The sequence below is a fragment of the Pseudomyrmex gracilis genome, unplaced genomic scaffold (assembly GCF_002006095.1).
Source record: "Pseudomyrmex gracilis isolate BER0280 unplaced genomic scaffold, ASM200609v1 scaffold_35, whole genome shotgun sequence".
Lineage (NCBI taxonomy): Eukaryota > Metazoa > Arthropoda > Insecta > Hymenoptera > Formicidae > Pseudomyrmex > Pseudomyrmex gracilis.
Window position 1 is genome coordinate 250,329 of NW_018020619.1, and position 17,717 is coordinate 268,045.

A 17,717-nucleotide genomic window follows, 5' to 3' on the forward strand; every position below is an offset into this window, starting at 1 on the left:
CCGACGTCGTCCTCGTCGTGATCGTTCGAGCGAGTAATGCGCTAAAAAGCCATCGGGAACATAATGTCTATTTCTACAAGAGTGTTTAAGTAAAAGAAAAAAATGGAAATTTTTAAAAAATTCATTCATGTAATAACACATGTTTTAGAGTGTACGTACTTTGCAACTGCTTTTAACATTTTCCTACCACCATTGTGAAATCTCAAATTAGACGATCAAACTAAACGCACAATGTGCAGCTAGTGCATATATGCGAGCAGAATGTGTCTGCATAATGCAACGGATGTATTCGGGAAATGCATTTTCCACCGTGCGCGCGCGCGTGAGTTTATTATGGAATTCACACAGAGAAAGAGAGAGAGAGAGAGAGAAAGAGAAAGAAGAAGAGCAAGAGAGAAAAGTTGATGCTAATAGTGCCGGGTATCTTCCGCCAAGACAACGCCGGATCTACGAAGAAAGATTGGCAGAAATCCCTAGCGACACGCAACGATGCCAAGGGAGAGTGCTCTATTTGTTCCCTTCCGAGCATCCATCAAAATCCCGCGTAGGTAGGCTGCAAGACTCGTATAATGTATGCGAGTTGAATCAACGTATCGAATTCGAAAGCAGCAACTTCCGCGAATCCTACCTACCCTACACAAATATAAAAACGTGATACGAAATGCATCCGAAATCATCGACAAGCGTTGAAAAATTTGCATGTACCGCAGTTTATATATATGTATCTAATATATAATAAAAAATATATATAATATATATATATTATAAATACATTTATATATCTAATATAATAAAATATACAAAATATATGATAAAATATATTTATATATGTAATATAATAAAATATACAACATATAATAACCATATCAGTTTTATTTTTGCGCGCAGTCGATGCTTCGCGACCTCGTAAAGATTACTCCGTTAATTCTCGAAATCGCCTTTTTCAATTTTATAAGCTTCTGTCTAAATACACACAAATGGTGTGCCAATATTTTTGTTAGAATATATTATGTAGAAAATACTTATTTATATCTTGTATTTGGAAATTTCTTATAACGTATATAAGTATTTGTGTATATTGACATCTCGCCGAGATAAATAATTTGTATCAATCAGTTAGCGTTTTACAAAATCGAAGTCGACCTTCTACAGATCGAAACCAGCGACAATATCTTTTGAAAACAGATAACGCTTGCCGAGAGAGCAGAAAGTTCGCGTCAGAACAGAGTCAAACATTTTTTGATGAAAAGATTTGCATTAAACATTAACATTTTTGAGAATATTAAATTTTTATTATTTTATTATAAACTATTTTATTTTATTCCTACAATTAGCATAAAAACCAAACTCGCTGGCGCACATTGCTCGATTTGTTATGTCTTTGAACAGAGTAAAAACTTACAACATATAATTAACTGTATTCGTGTTCTCATTGGTCTTCTCTTTCATACAATTTGGAAGTTTCGGAGCCATCCACATACAACTCACCACAGTAATACTTTTTCATTTACTCCGTTTGACTTCATAACAAGTTACGGTACACCCGATATACGTCCATTGGTTCGTTGCCCAATTTCGTTTTTCGAACTTTCGACGGTCCGTCACGTTATCGAGTAAGTTCTTTGAAGCCCCCGCAGCGAGTGTGATAGCGCCGAAAATCCGCGCGGAGTATAGCTATAGACGGTTACAAATCCTTAGGTGCGCTCGCTATCGAGGTTTATCTCGGATTGCGGTTGACTGGTACCATTCTCTCTCTCTCTCTCTTTCTCTTCGCGTCCCAAGAGCGGCGTGTGCGACAGGACACGGCAATCCTTTTCGCGATAAGCGAAACTCGTAAGGGATGATCTCGCCCTGCTGCTTGAGAGAAGCAGTCACTGTGCTTGGTACTGCGAAGCTAGAGTATGAGTTTTCCGAAACCTGCAGCTGGGCTTGGTACACGATATTGTACTTCCGCGATGAAACGCGCACCGACTTGCCACCGCGCTATATTAACATGACAGAAGTGCGATGAAGTAATATATATTCTTGAACAAAATTCGATCAATCACTGAGAAAATATATCGTGACGCTTGTTTAAATTGCTGAAACTTTTTCATCAGATCCAAATAATTGTACAAAGCGTATATTTTTGATATAGTTTTTTTTTTTATAAAATCTAAGTACTGAAAGTATTAAAATCTAAGTGGTAATTTTGAAGCTTTTTTTACTAATAATTATTTATAAAATCTGCGTTTTGCGCTTTTCTTTCACCATGAGTGGTTGCGATCCGCGCTTGTGGAAATCGGCGGCGTTGCAAAAAACAAAGATTAAAAATCGCGTTTCTCAAGCTCCAGAAGTTCTTTGAGTCACCGGGCCATTAAATTTTCTCGCTGCTTGGCGATATACGCGGGGATCGAGCGAAAATTATGTGAGTGCTTCGTCGCAAAAGAACTGAAGAGGCATTTTATTACTTTGAGAAAGTTCGCTCTGAAATAAATGCTTTCGCGCTCTTACTTGGCGAATGCATAAAAAAAAGCTCGCGAGTATTTTTTTCCGTGATACAAAACTACTAAAATATTAAAATTACTCCACCCAATTTTATTTTATTGCTTTAATGCGTACTTTAATACTTTATTGCGTAATAGAACTTAATCAATTATGATGTAAACTAAATCAACAAACAGGACACTTTGAGTCGCTGGATGCACGTGCGAAATATATTGTTTAACGTGTAAACTCTCTTCCTTCTTTCTAGACGTATCACACACGAGTAACAAAAGTAAACTTGGCAGTCGCTAACAAAGAGCGCGAGAATTTTTCGAAAATATTTTGTCGCTAGATAAATCTTTTACAATATTTTATATATCATATAAATTAAACTTATCTTTCAATAAGTGTGTAATTCGTACAATGTAGCGTTAATTAAGTATTTGAAAACAAGTGAATATATTTTTTTCCACTTTCTATGAACATTGAAATATTACACATGTTTTTCAACATTATTTTTGATGAAGTAAACGAGTGGCACAATATTTATAATTGTATTTTAATTTTATAATTATTTGTCGAACAATATCTGCAAACTGTCGCTTGCGAAATGTCCCGTGTTAAAACATCGATGGAAGTCAGAACTAATTGATGACAATGTAATGCGCGTTTTACAGACGCGACACGTTCTACAAGTTAAATACAAACACACAAGTGGGCGTTCGTAAATGGGGAAACTTGTAATAAAATCGCTTAACTCGCCGAGTTTTACAGCACAGCAATGAAAAATGCATTTGTCGGCATAAATACCGGCGTTGTATTACTGAGCAATTATGCGACGTCTCACACGGTAAAATCGACGTGTTTCGACAATGTAACGCAAATTGTCTTAAAAGGTTTTTAACGACGATCCGAAAACAAAATGAGCCGGGGAGAATCGTTCTTTTTCTCTCGGTCTCACGTAGTAATTTACGAGTGCTAAAAGCAGCAAAATATACGGAAATTTATGAAAACATGAAGATATTAATGTCGTTGCAAACTTCGCGCACAATTAAAAACAGTGAGAGATTTATCGACGCTAAATATGTATATATTCTGCACAATTAACATGTTAAACAGCTCGTTCTTTAACGAGGAAAAGTTGTTATCTCTCGAATGTTTATTACATCTAATAAACTTTTTATAAACATTTACTTGAAATTTTCTACATTTGATTTTCCAATGTGATATGTCAACTTTAATTTTATGAGGTTTTCAAACAAGACACAAAATAATATCAAAAGAGATGAAAAACAAGTAACACACACACACACACACACGATATCGTTCTTCATAATTAATGGGCATAACATTAATTTACATTAATTTTAATCACATTACAAAAATCGCAACTTCAAGCTAGAATACACAAGTTTCTTTTGTGAGATTCTCTTTTGTATTTTCTAATGTCTAAACCCAGTAACTTCTGAATCTCGTGTCTCATTCGTCGAATGCCTTTTTCGAGTGGACAGTGATGTCGTTACTCTTGCTAAGTAAATTTCATCGGCCTGAGTGCCGCTCTTTCCGACTTGTCACGCTCGTAGGCGGCAACGACGTTCTAGCTTTCGTGTCAGCCTCTCTATTAAAAGTTTCACCCGCGCGACAGCGTCTTTATGTCAAAATGCGACAGAAGAGCGACGAGGCGTAAACGTCGATTCATTTTCAGCGATCTAGAAAGCGACATTTGCCGATGGAAAAGACGACGTCCGAGCGTGAAAAATATGTTACATCGTAACAGCAGTCTCTGTGTCTCAAGATGCCTGTGTCTAGCAGTTCAGAAAAAACACAAAAAGATATAAAAATTGCGTCCCCGGGAAGTCAAAGATAAAAAAATGCAAAATTAATTAATTTAATTTGTTCAACGCAATATATATATATTTTATACACTTTCGCTCGATAATGAATTAATAACAGTATTATTCTCTGTCTGCAAAATGCAACTGTACGCTCTCGCGCGAATATATTTTCTAAATATTCACGGAAACGTTTGCTAATGAAAATTGCAAGAGCGTGTAAATTAAATTATATTAATTTCACCGCATTAAAACGCGCACTGATGCTCCGTTGACGTTTGTCGGAAAATTTCTCGGAAATATGTACATTCAACCAAATCAGCGCGTGTTGAACAGACGCGCACATTCTACATTTGTTTTTTTTTTACTCGTATGTAATAACGAGTGGTCTTTTCTTTTAATTTATAGCGATTTAAATTCAGATACGGGATTGATGGAGCGGAGAGATAAGAAAAATAGAAAGAAGATGATAAGCTTTTTCTCTCCCAAATAGTCATCGTTCTTCCCGCGTGCCAGCTACAGTGATTGAGTGCATAAAACCGACGAAGCACTTCTCGAGATACTCGCTTACGATACCGGCTCTTGACAAGGAGATTTATGATAAATGTAGATGAACAAAAAGAGATATACAAATCACGTTTACTCACACACATATATTATGAAACAAATCTTTTGCAAAAAAAAACAAGATATTTACAAACATGGAATTAATTCTTAACTGTCACACAGTCGTGGCCGAACTTGCAAGAAAATTATAACGATGTGTTACGTCCCGGAAACTTCATAATTTTCTTGTTTTGCAACGAAATATAAACTAATTCTCAAGACTGGAATTTTAAGAAGTAATTAAATTAGAGATTAGAAGACTCTCTTGTCCAAACTAGAGACTTATCAAGTTAAAATAGACAAACCTGCAAATTAATCCACAAGAAGTCACTTATATACATACGTATATAAGTAACACTTCAAGTCCAGCAGGCCTCTCAGATCCATTCAAAAATTGCGCATCAGCGTTTCTAGAAAAAACTAAGTTTTTTTAAACGTTTATATCTTCAAAATTAATAGAGATTTTTTCAAATCGTTTTTTTATTGACGCGGAATAGTTTAAATTTTTTATTCAAAAAAACAAAATTGAAAAAATATTGATTTTTCGCGAAGATATTCGATCTTAAAGTCGCATGGATCTCACAGACCCAGTCTGACCAATATGTCGTCATTTTTTCAGTCTGGCCACAAAGAGCATTTAATTAATCGTGGAGCCCGTTCACATTTGTTTATCTTGTTTCTTATCCCATTAATTTACAATCAAAAGCAATAAGTAAGGATTATCGATCAAACTATAATACGTAATAGAAGTAACTTGAGGTTTTAATTTGAAATTAATTAGATATGTAACTTATATTTTAATAAACTGCACTTTGGTAATTAAACAAAAGAACCGCAACAATGCGTTGTTTTCGTAACAATCAAAACAGATTCTTGAAACATCAGGTCGTCTCTCTTTTATGCTCTCCCACAAAACGGAGCTGACCCACGACCTTATAATTTTAGAACAACGTTTTAGAAAGTAATAATCGGTAATAAAAGATGATAATCAATAATTCAGTAAACACTGTCACAGTAGTGCGGAAACTTGCAAAAATAATTCTACTAACATTACTAATCAATATTTTAAGTCTCAATCTGAATTTCGTACTCTTTTCTTCACAAAAAGTAGAACATTCTCACCGGTACACGTTGATCAAATGCTTCTTTAGAACATCTACCTCGACAACATCTCTCTTCGTCACTTCCTTCCGAATTTCCTGAACCAAAGGAAATCTATGAAAAACAACAACCATTTCTCTCTCTCTCTCTCTCTAATTTAAAGAGAAGTTTTTCCGATCCTTTAAGACATGCAATCTCTATTTTCTCTTGCAATCAAAGAATCTTGTGAAATTTTCTGAATTACATCACACGCGATTAGTTCCTGTTCTGTACTTTTATAAATTTTATTTTTTTTTTGGTTGTTTCTCTCAAGAAAATAATAGAAATTGCTTTAAATCACTAAGATTTGTAACACACACACACACACACATACAAAATCATAGACTACAAAAAAAATTTACAAAAAGATCACCTGAAGGCCGGATAATATGCTTTCCTCTTGTCATCAGAGAGAGTGATGACCTTCCGTAAATTGGTCAATTTGCTATTCTATATATACACAGATATTTACATGTAAATGTAAATGTAAAGTTGTTTGTGTCTCCGAATTGATGCATTATTTTCGATTCTTATATATAATATTGATGAGAGATATTATATTATAATATTATATTTTCTTGAAATTTGTCATGTGTCACTGAAAACATATCTTATTGCTCGCTTACTAAGTCTTATAATCAGTTTATCGATCGCTTACAGAATGGCGACGCGTTAAATGAGTTTACGAGAGATCTCTATAGGTAGATGTCGCAATAACGCTCACGAATATACTACGGGGAGACATGTCGTTAAATATTCAATGGCGATCGCACGGGATTTATTACCTCGCGCGGAAACTGGCCTGAAAAACATTATAGTCCGACTGCGTTTAATACAACCAGAATCCAAAAAACTATTCCGAACAGGTTTGAAACTTAGGCGGCGACTGCGTCGCGCCGATGCGAAAAATGAAAGAATCGGAGAATAAAAGAGAAGCCGAGAGAGAGAGAGAGAAAGAGAGAGAGAGAGAGAGAGAGAGAGAGAGAGAGAGAGCGATATATACAGGGTGTTCCAGAATTGGTGTAACATCCCTCGTAAACAAATAGAAGGAGTAAAACTGAGTCAAAAAGTTGTATACCATTTTGCTAGATTCGCAATAGTTACCGAGATTTTAATTAACAAATATCAGCGAATAAGCATGTATCAGGTCGTCTTATGCGCTTAAGACAGCCCAGTGCGCTTCGCGCGCTTACGGTGTTACTCGTAGCAGCATATGGGAGGAGCTAATATAACAGCATATACTCTCTCTCTCTCTATAACATATACATATTAAAATGTAATTGTGCGAAGCGCACCGGGCTGTCCTACGCACGTAAGACAGACCGATGCACGCTTATTCGCGGATCTTTGTTATTAAAATCTTTGTAATTAAAATTTCGGTAATACTATTGCGAATCTAGCAAAATGATATAGGACTTATCGACTTAGTTTTACTTCTTCTACCTGTCTACGAGAGATGTTATACTAATTCTGGGACACCCTGTATATTTTGTCCGGTCGGACAACGGTGGACAACGCGACAGAAAAACGACGACAAAAAGAAAAAACTAGCGCACGCGAAAAGTTTGTACGTGCGCGCGCTACTGATAGGACCGAACTTTGAACAAGTTCTCTCGGAACTCGGACTCCCATGACCGGCGGGCCCATTACGACGGCGATCGGCGCATTAAACGACAAGGAAGGGAAACATCGCAAACTTTTTCGCGATTCTTGAATTGCGAGAACGTCGCTGTTTTGTTTTCCGCATACAAAAGTATTCGAGTATGTTTAAAGTACATCAAACAAGCATCAAACAACTTTGCTTGTTCAGAATTTAAGCATAACAATCTTGATGTGTCATATAAGTATCATGTCCGACACAGAGCAGCTTAGACCTTTCTTCTTTTTATTAGAGCAATATAAATCCAATATAAATTCTTTCTTCTCTTTGTTAAAGCAATATAAACATTAATCGTTTTCTTATTAGATTTCCTTGAATTTGACCTACATGTATCTCTTTGTTTGAGATTATGTTGGAGGGAACATCATTTATAAAGCAAACTATATGAAAGTTATTCTGGTTTAGTTTGAAATCTTATGATGTATAGTTGATTTTCCGTTGTCACTAGTGTGTAATTATTTATTTCGATTACGATGATTTTATTTCTTGGCAAAAAGTATTTATTTATTTATTTATTTATTTTTTTATTATTTGGATTTTATATTTTGTTTGCGTTTTTTTAAATTATTTAAATGTTTGACTTAGTTGACAATCGTTTTACACTCTAAACACATTATTTATTTTATCTTTTAAATTAATGTAATTTTAATTTATTTAATTACGGTAAGACTTAGTTTATTGTTTTTTAAATAATTCTGTAATTTATTTGTATTTTAGTACATCTCCCTCTCTTTTATTTAATTCGCTGATGATGCGATCTAAATGTTGAAATCGAAAGGTAAAAATAAAAGATAAAATATACCAATTGAATAAAAATACTAATTTACACATTTCGACATCGTATATTGGCTCGCATTTGTCTCTTTCAACTTTGTTTTTTTTTTTTTTTTTTTTTTTTTTTTAAGTTTTTACGAGCTTCATTCGTTATAAGTATTTTTTCAAATATATCATGTATACTATTTTGTACAAAGAGATCTCTCGGAAAGATACTAATTCTCTCCGATTTATACACACGTTATCTTTCTAATTATGTAAAAGGACATAACGAATTCTGTTGGAAGTCCGAAATGTGCATTGTAATTTCCTGCTAGATGTTGCGGCGGTCGATAAATAATTTCGCTAAATACCTCGGGACCACACCGACCGGAATGCATTAACCCGAATTAATACGTTTACGTTTCATTTGCGAATTCAATATTTGCCAAGAGGCAGGATACGGTTGCACGTCGGCAATGAACCATTCCTTATGTCGTTTGGATGAGAGTCTGTTTCGAGCAGAATTTCAGGGGTTTTCCTGTTGCGTTGCAACGATTCCACAATGTAATTATATTCGACAAACGTGAAGTTTCTCTTGTGTCTGTTTCGAAACTTTAATTAAACTTTTAACGTAGACCGCGCATGCCGCTAATAAGAAACCGCACTTTAGTAACTTTAGTTTAATTTAAATGTTTAGTTCAAATGAGAACTTCGCAACAATGTAAAAAGTTGAAAGAGAGAGAGAATAATTCTTGCTTGGATGGATGTACACGCGAGTGTTGCAAATAATTTGTAAATTCTATTATTTTATACTGTTTGAATAAAAGATTAATTTTGAAAACGTTTGAAGAGCTAGATTGTAGTTTTGTATATCTTCAAATATATATTATACAATTATCTTTTTTGTTAATTATAATTGACATGTACTTTCTTTTCTGCGTGTCGATCAAATTATTGTAAATACTAAAATAAATCTATACGAATATTATACGTGGAAATATTATAACGTCGTTAAATAAATAAACACTGTAAACTTCGCCGGGGCAAGAAGTTCGAAGAGATCAACTTTTCTTGGCGTTAACACAACTAGCAATATGGTTTACAAAATGCAACGATGGTTCTCAGGCTGCTCGCCCTCGATAAAGCGCTGCCTGGTAACTTTAATCGCTCTCTCGCATCTTCAGGCTGAATATAACGGATGGCAAAAAAGAACGAACAAACGGCACTTATCTAAACCCGCCTCTCTCTCTCTCTCTCTCTCTCTCTCTCTCTCTCTCTCTCTCTCTCTCTCTCTTTCTCTCTCTTTCTTCGGGAACTTTGTTGAGAAGTATCTCATGGTCCCGGGAAACTTGGTTGCAGCTCGAGCGAGGCGTCCGGTAGATTTTCTCTCTTCCGGTCACTTGCCCGGTCTACGTGCCCGAGATATGTGAGCGGCTTTTTCGAACGTGATTAGGATTCATGTGGTCGCCGTCTCGAAGATGAACGGTCGCAAAACGCTACGTGCTGGTCGCACGTGAAAATCGCGAAGTGGGTCAAGCCCGCGAGGACGCGATTCTCGGCGCGCGTGAGTCAGGCAACATTTCGATCCGCGTCGAAAGCAAGGCAAAGAGTTCGCGGCGACAAGAGGAAAACGAGCGTCGGAAGTGTGTCGATGCAATGCGTTATCCGGATGTAGGTTACATCCTCCACTCAGTTCGATCTGGCTCAGAGCCTATTGTATTCGTACAGTTCTGATCCCGTTTGTAATGTCTGAGAGAGTGTATCTAACATGTACATCCTCTTTCCGTTACATCGCCCTTTCACTTCTCACTTCAAATTATTGACAATGCAAAGAAGCTTTCATTGTTTGCATTTTCGACATTTGTCTTTCGACCTTTTTTCGCACCGAGTAATTGTATTATAACGTGCGTGCGTCACAATTATAATATTTTCGCGCGACTCCGCAATTCTCAATCGCTCGTCTTACCAGAGAGCCGACGATCTTTTTCTTCCTTTTCCTCCTCTTTCTTCTCACATTTATTTTCCATAAGCTTTCTCTCCGCATCACGTTTTCTCCCATTTTACATTTTTTACAAAGCCATCCCGAACCCCTCTGCTTCCGTCCTGCGCAACATTCTTTTCTTCGTGACTGATGGCCGACGATGATGAAGCGACTTGGAAATTTGTACCACGTCGCATCTCCGACGTGACGCGGCCGATTCAAGGGAGATTGAGAGCGTTTTCTTCAACGTGTTCGCGTCCTGTAAAAAAAAAAAAACGCACGTGTCGAGAAAACTCTATAACTTACGCATAAAGCAGATTATCATCGGAATGCTTAAAACAGTATAAGAAATATGTACGTTTCTTCTCTTTAGATATTTATATTTGTGTACTCTTGAAATTTTTTTTCTTTAGAAGAACAACGTATATATATTTGAGAGAATTCCAAATGTGCGAAGTGTGTTTATGAATTGGCTTTGAGCGAGGAAATCACGCGCGAAGGGAAACGCTCGCGCAGCGCGCGTCGAGCTCACGAGGGCGGACGAAAGAGAGAGCATATTTCTTCTTCTCAGATATACACTGGCAAATGCAAGCAATAGACTACGCGCATCCTAGACTTAATGGTCCTTTCCTCGGAGAATCAGTGAGGAGCGTCCTGTGATTTCACGATTCATTCCACGTCCGCGAGCGCCTCGGAACAGCAAAAGGCTTTTTACTTTCCGCCAGCTCTCGAATTTGCAATATTTCTCTGGATTACGCCGCCAAGTCGAGCTGCGACGAGCGCGAGATGAAGATTGCTTACTTTTGAGGCGGATTTGGTCTTCAATGAGAGAAGAAGAAAAATAAAGAAAAAAGAAGAGAGAAAGAAGAGAAGTTGGTCAAGCGTCACATTGTGCGGCAATAGTCGCGGACTTATTATTTTCAAGAAAATATTTCATATTCTGGCTCTCGTTAAAAAAAAAAAAGGATTCCTGTCTTATGAATGCGCGTATAAGTCTCTTGTAACAATGAGGCGCTTTCGCGCGACTGTTCGTTCAACTACTGCATTAGTTATAAAAATTTTTTACTTAATTAAACGCGCAGATTTCTCAGGAATCATTAATTTATTAAAATACTTCGTTAAAAATAGAGATATTTGATATTTATTTCACATTCTGTGCTTGCCTCTCTCTCTCTTTGTTCGTGAGATTTTTTCATAGAAAGAAAAGAAATTAAAATTAAACAGAAAAGAATGTAGGATGTTTTTATTTGATTATTTATTTATATATAAATAAATTTAAAGTTGTTTAAGTTAAAATGTTGTTTAACATAATACAGAAATATATAGTTATAATCGATTTCGGGACGCGCGATCTCTTTGGGCGTCTTGTCTGATCAACGGATGCGAACCTTCTGAGCTTTCTCAGCGCTGCGATCAGTCGTCAGTTATGTTTTCTTATTTGAATTTGACTCATCAACAAACAATAACTACGTTGAAAAAAAGAGAAAATATTTGTCACATAATGTTTGTTGGAAGTGTCACGCAAATATACAATTTCAATATAGTAGATAATATATAATGTGTTTTTAGAATTCTCAGCTTAAATATGAAAAATATTCAACGGAAATATAATATTTTGTAATACGTATATCACTTTGATTCTTACAAGAAATTAGAAATTGAATTGGTAAAGCACGAGGCGTGCCAAATGTGACACCGAGACGTGAAGTCTTTAAAGCTTGAAAGAGGGTATCGAGTGTCAGCCATTATCGACACGGAGAACGTTGAACATATTTCTTCGAGACGGCAATATTACTGTGCATCTTAAGTCGCATGCCGAGCGAATCGATGACACGATCTACTTGGACGACAAAAAAGAGAGGAAGAGGGGGAGAGAGAGAGAAGAGTCTCCTTGAAAACGAAGGAGTCAGCAAATTGGCGAATCGGGCCAACAGCATGCGAGGCGTTGTTTGAGTGCCTACGTGTGTCTATGCGTGTGTACACGTGTGTATGTGTGGAAACCTCCTAATAGCTTTGGACGTTGCAAGGATGCGGTAGGTGTGACACATTAATCAGTAGCAACGTTTACCGAGGCTGCAGCCACCCGAGGTGGAGCTGAATCCTGAAACATTCTGAGACGTCTTGTATTTGTGTGTTGCAAGCTTTCTCGTGATTGCGAGACAAATTGAAAAGAATGCCGCTTGTATCAATGGAAACACTGATAAAACTTTTAGACCGCTAAGTTGAAACGTTGAAAAAAAATATCGCATATGTGGGAATTTTTGCAAATAAAAATGACACAATGTGATAGATTTTTATATTTCTATATTTTTTTTTATATTTCAAATAAAATATTATTCAACCTTTCGCGGACTGACATGGGTCTCCCATCCAAAAATTTCAAACCGCTATCTCTAGTTAAAAGTTCGTTTTTTTTTCTAAACGCTTATATCTTCGAAACTAATAGAGATTTTTTCAATTTGTTTTTCTTTTTTTTCAACGCAGAATTGTTTAAATTTTTGATTCAAAAAAACAAAAAAATTTTTTTAATATTGGTTTTTGAAGAAATATTTGATTTTAAAGTCCCGCGGGTCTCACAGACCCAGTCAGACCGACTAGACTGTTTTGGAAGTCAGTCCGCGAGAAAGATTAACTTTAAACGAACATTATCTTTCGAGTCTTTCTTTTTCTTTTTCCGGATTAGCGATCGCGAGGTTGTACCGAAAATGATATTTCTTGTCACGTCCGTTCGCTCGGAATTACGCATTTAGAGCGAAGACGGCTTTGGGAATATACGCGAACATTATGACACATTTTGCCGAGAATGATAAAAAGCGAATAGACGTGAGAGATCCACCGGCTACGTTAGCCGCATGAACCGATGGATCTAAGTCCGTGTCAAAGGAAGTGAATCCAATTTTGAATCGCGGCCTGTCCCTTGCCCAGCGACCCGTCCGGCGTATCTCCTATCGTTGAACAGATTCGCGTTATGAATAGCTTCGTAAGAGAGATTTACATTTCTGTTCCGTCTTCCGACTCACGGTTATACGTGATAGCAATTTGCTTTCGTTCACCGGAACGAGTTCGCTATTACATATATAACGACCGATTTGCAAAACGGTCAATATCGGCTAAATACGAAACAGAAGAACGTTATTTGCTTTCTAATTCTGTCATTTGTTTTTATTTTACACACGCGTTTATTTGTAATTAAAATTATTCCATAATCAAGAAACACGAATCTGGTACATCACAGTACAATATCTAACATATTGTAGCGAAAAACAACGTTTATTAAGATAAGGAGAACTCATTCATAACGTCGAGTTCAAAGAGCTTGAACGCGTACGGTTGTAATTGCAGTAGTACAATTGCATTGTATCCACATTCAAACCGTGCGCAAAAAAAAAGTTCGCGCTTCCACTTACCGCGGATTAAACTTGCCGTTGGTTGTAACAGAGCGTTGTTGGAAAATTTAATTAGAATTTTCGGTAATGGCGTAGTGTGGTAACACCGTGTAGTAACACCGCAGAGTTTGTCTTCTAATTATGTCGTACAAACCGGATACAAAACGCTCTAGTTCGGAGTCTGGAAACATCGATTTAATGCAAATGTGTGGATTATATTTCTATGTTCACATTTGCTTGTGTAAATTAAGCTAAATAGCAGATTACGTTGCTAAAATTGTTCTTCAAGTATTTTAACGTAACGTGTAAATGAGTCCGTCTCTCTGTTTTATCTGTTCTCAGTATATGCGTAACTGTGGTCGTCCTCAACGTCCACTTCCGTTCGCCGCAAACGCACAGAATGGCACCTTGGGTGAAAAGAGTTTTTATTCACATTCTTCCTCGACTCTTGGTTATGCGAAGACCTCAGTATAAATTTGAAACTAATAGGTGAGTAAAAAATATATAATTGTGTAATAATTAGACTGTGTACGAGATCGTTTGATTTTGTAGAATTAGAAAAATTTGTAGAATTTTTTAAAATTAATTACAAAACAAATAAATATAAGTCGATTAGTTGAAATGTGCTTGTGCCACAACAAGTTTTTCTCACGCAGTGTTAAAAATCGTAGTCACAACATATCGTGTTAGACGCAGAGATTGCGTCGTAACAATAACGCTGTACACACTTGACGAAAGTTTACCTTGCATTCGAGTCTAGACTCCCCGACAACGAGTCACTCAGTCGTTTGCTTTTCCGGCGTTCGCAATTAAAATTCCGCGCTCGATTGTCTATGTATTTAGCAGGTACACTTCCGGCAGAGTGCTAATGAGAGCCGTCAAAGGAAAAGAAAAGACTTGCTATTATCCTTACCACCCGTCGACTCAGGAAGATAGCGAAGGACGTTTCACGCCTAAGAGATTCCACAGCCGTCCTTCGTCAAAAGAAGACCTTTCGCCTTCCAGGTGTTTATAACAATACAGAAAATGCGTCGAGAAAAATTTTGGCCATAAAATCGCCCTTTTTTTGAGACTGTGAACACAAAAATGTTATGCGAATAATTCCTTTTTATGAAGAAATAGAAAATTCCCCAAAAATAACGTAGACCACATTCGCTTCAGTCTTACAGACGGTGCGAGGTTTGGAGGTAGCTGCCTGATTCACGGTCCTCCTCTGCCACCCCTGCAGCTGCACACCGAGTGCGAAGACTTTTCGGGTTCCGTGGACGTCGGGGTGGAAGAAGTCAAGAGTCCCGTGCTTCGAAGCCCGCCCGCCTTTTCGCATTCTCGTTGCCCACCGGAACTGCACAGGTCCTGCATCTGCGTGCGTTTTATCGCCGAACACACCAAAATGTTGGAGGACTCGACTAAGGTAAAAAAAAAAAAAAGAAAAAACAAAACCTTTGCGAGATAAAAACGAGAATCGCGATTCTCGCTCTACAAAGTTCGAACGGTCAAAATAAATTATCTCGTTCGACAATCCGCGCAGGTGAAGGAGGACTGGAAGTACGTGGCGATGGTGCTGGACCGATTGTTCCTTTGGATCTTCACCCTGGCGGTACTGGTAGGCACCGCGGGCATTATTCTGCAAGCGCCGACCCTTTACGACGACCGAACGCCGATCGACAAGAAGTTCAGTCAGTTCGCGACCACGACAGTGGTGTTGCCCCACCGAACAAACTAACACTCGGTGTCTTCCAAATAAGGGCGCATTGCTCACGCGATTCGACCGACGACCCGAAGGAATTCGGAAAGAAGGAGAGAGACACCTACGTACACCTATTATAATACTGCTCAAGTAAATCTTAAATACGAGAAGCTGCCACTACTTAACCGAGTAAACAAATCATACCAGGCTGACGAGAACGTCGCGGTAAAATACTGTATAGTTAATTATATAGTGTCTCGAAAACTGAGAGGAGGAGGAGGAGACGGTCAAGCTCCAGTCGTTCGCCCGAGCGCGTACAAGTAGCGAGCGTCAAGTATCGTTCGAATAAAATTGTAAAAACATTGGTTTTAATATCCTTTTTCAATATGATAAATATATATATATACATATATATATATATATATATGAAATAAATTTGCAATTGTCGCTCTTAAAATTTATATCGATAAACGAACTGTTGTTGCGACTTGATACGACGCGAAGATCTTTTCTTTTTTTAAGGGTAAAGAGAACATGTTTTATACATTTTTCAAACGTAGCTTAAAACGGTAATATCTTCCCGTTAATTATCTAACGACGTTACAGGTGTGTCCGCAAAATTCTTGCGACGACGCAACCAACATGCGGGAAGCCGTAATAATGCCAACTGTGAACGATACTTCGCTCGAGGAAACACCGCATTTTGCAAGCATACATTTTGTAACTAGTATTATTATATAACGTAGGCCGCGGAAGCCGCTCGCACATTACGCGAGTTAATTAGATTATCACCGCATATAACTCTAGCTCATCGTACACAGACTTAGAGGGTAACCTTACTCGAGGTGTATAATCAGATATACTTTTAGGTACGTACGCATTTATACACGAATATATACGGGATGTTTTTTATGTACCGTTTCGATTTTGTTTCACCGCCATTTTTGATTTGACTTGTTACTTAGATCTGACTCTGGCAATTTATTATTAAAAAATTTGACACACCGCAACAACGTGTTGTTAAAACTTTTTTTATCAAAATGGATCGCGAACACTCGAAGAAAATTACGTGATTTTAAAATGTAGTCGAAAGAACACGCATTTGCGCCGCAGCCATTTGACCGAGCCATCATATTTCATCATATTTCACAACTAATGCCAAGAATTGAACAAAAGATCTGAAAAAAAAGTAATAAAAGATATTTTATTTACGAAATATTCATAAACGAAATCAGAACGGTACATAAAAAACATCCGGTATAATATATGAACAAAAAAGTGGACGAGACGATGGCGCGTCGGTGGCGCGAAGTAATTATATACATATATATATATACATATATATATATATACATATATATATATATACATATAATATGTATATTCCAAATACTCTTCAAACACTATCCTAAATAAACTACATATACATGTCTAATCGATTATAAGATCTTCTCTTTCTATTACAAATTGCTATTACAAGTTGCTATTCTTCTTTCGCGCGAATATCTTGCATCTGTTACTTTTTCTTCTAACTTTCTCGGCGTTTCTCTCTTGCTCTCTATTATCTAAACGATGTAAATAAATCTGCATTGTTGTACATATAGATGATTTCTTGTTGTATATTGTTCTTTTCTTTCTCACGAGGAAGACACGCGCAAGGCTCTTGCGTCGCCGATGCATCTCGCGCTGTCTCGTCTCTCAATAAAAATATTGTATTTTATAACGAGAAGTAAAAAACCAATACATATACATATATATATATATATATTATATATACGCGCGAGATATTATTATACAATTAAAGTATAACCGATAGTACTGTAAGAAGAAGTAAAGCATACGAATTCTAAAGCTGATAGTTGTAGGGAATTGAACAACCGTGTCTCGATGTTGTTCAATACCGTAGTTTGTGGTTGTTGTGAGTCGTGATCTATGATTTCGCTTTTTGTTTCCGTTTCCGTTTTATACATAGATTACAATTGTGCGTATCACGTGTATTTATTATTAAATAATAATTAGTCGCAAGGACAAAAGTCAACGTCGGAGAATGTATTTTATCTGACTTGCTGAGTTTCTACTTTGGTCGGGAAGAAAAAACTTTGAGTGTGTTGCGGAAAGTTCTTTATGATTTGCAACACAATCGGAAAAATTGTGCAAAAAACTAAATCAATTTGTTAAATTTAATGGGAGAAGGAATTGTACT

General features: G+C 36.9%; 1 protein-coding gene across 7 annotated transcripts in view; it reads left to right on the forward strand.

Moving 5' to 3' along the window:
* The window catches only part of LOC109852765 (acetylcholine receptor subunit alpha-like), a 147,103-nt gene extending 130,256 nt beyond the window's left edge, over positions 1-16,847 (forward strand). For 5 of the 7 annotated variants that reach the window (XM_020424230.1, XM_020424234.1, XM_020424235.1 and 2 more), the window contains 4 exons: positions 14,170-14,316; positions 14,671-14,832; positions 14,989-15,238; positions 15,356-16,847. In XM_020424230.1, coding sequence (XP_020279819.1) covers positions 14,170-14,316; positions 14,671-14,832; positions 14,989-15,238; positions 15,356-15,550 — 754 coding nt within the window. In that variant the 3' untranslated portion in view covers positions 15,551-16,847. The remainder of the gene's footprint in view (positions 1-14,169; positions 14,317-14,670; positions 14,833-14,988; positions 15,239-15,355) is intronic. The other 2 variants (XM_020424231.1, XM_020424232.1) reach the window with 2 other exon arrangements.
* Positions 16,848-17,717: the final 870 nt, after the last annotated feature.